The sequence below is a fragment of the Morus notabilis genome, unplaced genomic scaffold, assembly GCF_000414095.1.
Source record: "Morus notabilis unplaced genomic scaffold, ASM41409v2 Scaffold469, whole genome shotgun sequence".
Taxonomy (NCBI): Eukaryota; Viridiplantae; Streptophyta; class Magnoliopsida; order Rosales; family Moraceae; genus Morus; species Morus notabilis.
The window spans coordinates 19,110-24,645 of record NW_010362470.1 but is presented as its reverse complement, the minus strand read 5'-3'; the positions used below and the strand labels follow the sequence as shown (position 1 = coordinate 24,645).

The window sequence follows — 5,536 nt, the reverse complement described above, 5'->3', positions numbered from 1 at the left end:
TGTACAGGGCGACCCAAATACGATTTTTTTTGACATCTCTAGGAGGGGGCAGTCCCTCAAATTCAAAGTGGGGGACTGACCAACTAAAGAAGAGCTCAACTTTTTTACTTCTCACTCGAGGGCTTTGTAAAAATAACTTAATAGAAAAATTTTATTAGTAAAATAATTTTTTAAAAATTTTTATTTGTAAAATGACCACTTTTATAAAAAATAATTAAGTGGTTATTTTTTATAAAAAATAAAAAAAGTCATTTTGTTAATTTCACTTTGTTGAATAATCATTCTGGCCTTCTCACTCTCAAATTTTCTCTCGTCCCAATCAGAAGACAATTTCTCCCTCAAATCTCTCTCCCCCCTCATCAGATCATCAATTACTCTCTCTCTCTCGGAACGCCATTATCGCCGAGCAACGCACTGAACGAGCAGATCTGACAGTCGTGATCCCATTCTGTGTTGATCACCGCCGTCGATCCGTTGCCTCCATTGCCGATTCTTATCCATCGACGTATGTAGTTCTCTCTCTGTCTCTGTTCTGTGTTAACCGTCGCCGCCAATTCGTCGCCTCTGCCGCCGATTCGTCGCCATCGCCGGTTTATCATCTCCGAGTCGGCGATTCATCACCTGTGCTGGTTCATTGCTTCCTCTGTTGATTTTGTGTTGGTCGCTGCCGCCGGTTCGTTGCCGTTTCGTTTGTAGTACTCTTACACTCTGTCGCCCTCTGTTTTTGTGCTGATCGCCGCCTATTTCAGGTATTTTCATCACTAACCCTAGTTCTCTCTATTGCGCAGAGCTTCTACTCGGCTAAAATCAAATAGTTCTGATTTGTTGATCAGCGCTAAAGAGGAGCAAATAAGTTATCAAGGTAATAAATAGTGGTCTATATAATATATTCCTCATTGATCTTGAGAAATTTTTTTCTGGTAGATTGAGTATTGTGTTTATAAGTACATGTTTGTAGTTAGAATTTTGTTATGTTGTTGTAAACCAAGTGAATTTGATTCTGCATTCTTGGCTTGGTTTATTGAAATCGGAAATTTACTAAAGGAGCGTATTAACGTGTTCTTCATCGGAAACATATTGACTTTTGCAGTGTTCACTAATTTGAGTTATCTTATCGGAATTATTGTTCCCTATTTTAATTTCATGGGCTAAGAGTGTGTTGTAAACTTGGAACAAAGAAACTCATACATTAGAGACCGTAAAGTCTAGTTCATCAGAACCATAATTCTTTGTTTCTGCTGTTGCAGAAGTCAAGTTGGTTGTTGTGAAGCCATGATTGGGGTTGGCAAGATCAAGCAATACTCTAACGTCCTCGACAAGCCCCTCAGCAAGGGCAAACAAGAGCCCCCTTTTCCCTCTTTCCCTTTAACTTCTTCTGGGTTCCTTTCACTTCATTAGTATGTTTCTGTTTTTCGAAGTTTCTCTGCATTTTCTCGGCAACCAAACAGGGTTTTGCATTGATTCGATATCAAAGTGAATGACTTGCATACTTTGGTGAATTGGGTAGCAAAAAGTCGAGTAAAACAACAGATATCTGAAACTGTTTTATAATGGAAAGTACTCGTGCTCAGACAAGCTATATTCGAGGCTGGGATTTATGTTGGTGATGATTTGGGCGTTTTTGATTGGGGATTATGTGCAAATTTGCTGATTTTTTGTTTTTTATTGAATTAAATGGTTGTTTCAGGTGAGTTTGAGTGCCTTCGCGTTCTTGTTTTCAGAGCTTGTGCAGTACAATCAGACACAAGTTGACAACATTGCTGAGTTAGAACGGAGGTGATTTAAATTTTCTTGTTTTTATGGTTATTTTCAGCTATAATCTTGGAATTACGCCTGGGTGCATTTAGAGAATCCAAAAATTTCAAATATGTATTTGTTGATTGCTTCTGAAAGTCTGATTCTATTGACTATTGAGTGTCGAGTTTGATTGATATTTATTGAAAACTGAGCAGGTTGGAGGACGCAGGTTATGCGGTTGGTGCTCGAGTTCTAGAACTGCTTTGCCATAGGATAAGGTACAATAATACTTTGTTGGTGTTCTACTAATGACGTACATAAGCCATTCATGACTTTTGGTTTAGTATGGGGCTCTTTGCCCCATTTTTGTAATCAGTGGGAAATGAAAAGTTGTATTTTGAGTTTTAAAACGTTGGATGTTATAGCTGTCCAATGTTTATAAATTATTCGAGTATAGCATTCATTTTGCTTGTAGCCTGGTACTAAATACACACACTTTCAAAGGGGGAAAAAAATAAAAGTAGTTGTATACATAGATTTTTGTTCAAGTTCTTATTTTGGAGCATGAATATACAATCTGGTTTGGAAATTATGGGAAAATTGCAGCAATTTAAAACAATATCTCGATGTAATCTAACTGCCGGATCCTTTTATCTTCTATCATGTGCTTAGCATGTGAGTTGGCTGTATGCCATTATCTAGGTTGAAGATGGAAGAAATTGTACATGAACATTTGTATGCCTTAGCGGCATATTTGAGCACTCCTTTGCTATTTGGCAATGCTATCCTCGTTTGTTAGGGTATATAACTCTTGTGTTAACTTCATAAAGACTTCCAGTAGGTTGTAGCATTGTATTCGAGACATGTGTTCTGTGAGCTTTCATGGGTTCTTTTTACCCATTGTAAAACTAGGATGCTTTTGATATTGCAGGGAAATAGAAGGGAGACACGGCTGCTGGGTATTCTATCTTTTGTGCACAGCACCGTATGGAAGGTGTTATTCGGGAAGGTGAGAGCTTCTTCTTTGCCATTTCCTTGAATATTGTTTATATATGGGTGCAGTGGTGAAATAGACATGCAAAAAAATATTCAGTTATACACACATTTCATAAGGGGGATATCTACTTAATGTTGTAAATAATTTACTTTTCTTTTCTAGTAGCAAGTTGTGATTGTCCTTTAGTGAGCTAAGTTGCGATGCTCGGCTCTGATAGTTCCTTGTGTATTTACAGATTCACATGTATATAAATATGCATAGGCCAAAAATTTCTTACTTTTGGTACTTTCCTTACCAGCTTCTCTTTTGTGGTCGATTAGGTAGCTGACTCGCTTGAGAAAGGCACTGAGCATGAGGATGAGTACATGATTAGTGAGAAGGAGCTTCTTGTGAACAGGTAATTGTGTTTCCACTGATTCTGCTATTATAACAGCTAGTTGGTGCTGGATTGTAAAATACGTATAATTTTCAGCTAATTCAACCATCATTTGGGTTGTAGATTTATTTCTATCCCAAAAGACATGGGGACATTTAATTGTGGAGCATTTGTTGCTGGAATTGTTAGGGTAAGTGCTTCATTTTCCTTTTTTCTTATTGAATAATCATCTGGTGGGTTTTAAAAACAATAATAATGATAATTATTATAATGACCTGGTGGTTAAGGTCTCTTATTAGCAAGTTCTTTTTCGTTTGCAGGGCGTTTTGGATAGCGCTGGTTTCCCGGCTGTGGTGACAGCTCATTTTGTTCCCATAGAGGGTCAACAAAGACCTAGAACAACCATTTTAATAAAATTTGCAGAAGAGGTAAATAACAGTTTTTGTTTTCTATTATTTTCTCCTTTGTTAGTCCACCTTTTGCATTGGGTCAGAAGTTCTGCGGTACTGGTTTCTGGAAATTTCTTGATTAATGATAAAGTCAAAGATACAGTCATTTTGTACTCGCTACTGGACATGAGTTCCCACAAAAGAATAGCTAGGACATGAATTAGAAGCTTTAAAATGTAATAACGATTAAAATATTAGGTCTTTAAGCATGATTAATAGATAGCCGTTATTAGGATAGGCTGGAGTTGTGATACTAGTGGGGATTTAGAAAGGATAAATACAAAACATCCCGTCTTTGATCTAATTATGGCATTCCACCTTATGTTTTCAGGAATGCTGGACCTATCCCCTACGTTTTACAAACCATGTTAAAAACCTCCAAAGAAGGGATTTTTTAACACGACTCGATTCCCTCTAGAGGTTTTTAACAAGATTTGTAAAACGTAAGGGATACTTTTAAGTTTTAACATGTTTGTAAAACAAAGGGATAAATGCAATATTGTTGAAAACATAGGGTGGAACATAACATTTTGAAATGGTGGGGAGGTTTCTGTTATATCCCAATTCAAACTGTGTCATAAGACTTTTTAACCTAATTTTTCTAGGATAATAACTATATGGCTCTGCGAATAATTTTGTTATAATAACTAGTGTGCGCTTGAGTGGCTTTCAAACTATTTAGTGCTGCTACTATGAACCCTATTATATTTGTGGTTTATCTTTCATCCAATTTTTTTTATATTTTTTTATTTGTCGTTGCAAGAAGATATCTATAAGATCTCTAGATATTGTTTTCTTTATGTGTTAGTTGCAACCTCTAAGAACTAATATGTCCAAAGTTATTCTTTGTTTGATTAGCGTGCTGCATAATCTGATGTTCAACGCCTCTATCTATGAATGTGTGATGCATCTCGCAGGCTTGCGTCTTTCTTTATGAGACCCTAGCATATTGGGATAAAAAATGAATGTTTCTCACCATATAGCTTTTTTTTTCAGCAGGTTCAATTAGGTTCTGCTTGACGCGAGTCTCTTTTACCTGTGTTGTCTCAACCTCAGCTCAGCATCCCATTACCATTTAATTTACCCGCATTGCTAAACGAAAGTCTCTGTTTTATCTTTTCAATCGTTGGCCTGTATTTTCTTTTCTCGCCTCGCTCACGTTGAAAAATCGGTTTTCTCTCCAGGTGCTAAGAAGAGAAGCAAGGTTAGGTTGAGTTTGTGCCAAAGATGATCTCATGTTGTAGTTGTTTTCAGTGCTCCACAAGATTACAAAAAGGACGGTGAATGGTTTTTAGCTGATTATTTCTGGGTTCCATTTGTGAAACATATATAATAGTCATACTTGTGACAAATTCAAATCTCCAAAGTGATTTAATTAACTCTATTCTGTTCAAACACGGCACACTGCTGACCTGAAACAGAAAGAATTATCTAGGTTGTGTGTGGATTGTGATATTTATTTATTTAGCATTAGCATTTATATAAAAAGAGAAAAAGGATGCTCCATTGCTTTCAAATGTTTCAACTCTATTGTTTGTGTTTAGACCCCACTATGTACAAATACAAAAGTAGTAAAAAAAGAATATACGTAAACAAAAAGTAGGTTTTCTGTTCCCCGTTTTCTTGGTTCTCAGTTCTCACCTAATGCTAAAAGGGAAAATCTCAAAATCATCCCATTTATTTGTTGATAAACTACTTTTGTCTCTCAAAACGTCTCGAAACCGGTTTTTAATTTATCAAATTTTTTGAAGGAGTCATTTTGTGAATCGACCATTAAGGGTCTGTTCGAAAAATATATTTGAACTATGATTTGAGTTTTGATTTAAATTTTTTGTGAGAGAACTATTGGTGGAATTTTTTTATTCAAATTCTTTGTGTCAAGAAAAATATTGCATGGTTTGAGTTTGACTATATGTACTAAACAACCCTTAAAAGCTCGGTGTGCGAGGATAGTGTGAGATTTAGGGTGTTTGGTAG

General features: G+C 36.3%; 1 protein-coding gene across 1 annotated transcript; it reads left to right on the top strand.

Moving 5' to 3' along the window:
• The first annotated feature begins 273 nt into the window (after nt 1–273).
• LOC21388907 (trafficking protein particle complex subunit 5) lies at nt 274–5,079 on the top strand. The gene is made up of 11 exons (XM_024168070.1): nt 274–692; nt 789–862; nt 1,248–1,342; nt 1,686–1,776; nt 1,953–2,015; nt 2,440–2,527; nt 2,669–2,746; nt 3,055–3,131; nt 3,234–3,300; nt 3,431–3,538; nt 4,744–5,079. Exons 3-11 carry the CDS (start codon nt 1,273–1,275, stop codon nt 4,771–4,773), a joined length of 672 nt encoding a protein of 223 aa, XP_024023838.1. The 5' UTR covers nt 274–692; nt 789–862; nt 1,248–1,272; the 3' UTR covers nt 4,774–5,079.
• Nucleotides 5,080–5,536: the final 457 nt, after the last annotated feature.

What these genes read in the sequence shown, in the direction of transcription:
- LOC21388907 (XM_024168070.1), top strand. Translation starts at nt 1,273, where the DNA reads ATGATTGGGGTTGGCAAGATCAAGCAATACTCTAACGTCCTCGACAAG. An exon ending in CCTCAGCAAGGGCAAACAAG is followed by an intron (nt 1,343 to 1,685) that starts AGCCCCCTTTTC and finishes AATGGTTGTTTC; the next exon opens with AGGTGAGTTTGAGTGCCTTC. An exon ending in CTGCTTTGCCATAGGATAAG is followed by an intron (nt 2,016 to 2,439) that starts GTACAATAATAC and finishes GCCATTATCTAG; the next exon opens with GTTGAAGATGGAAGAAATTG.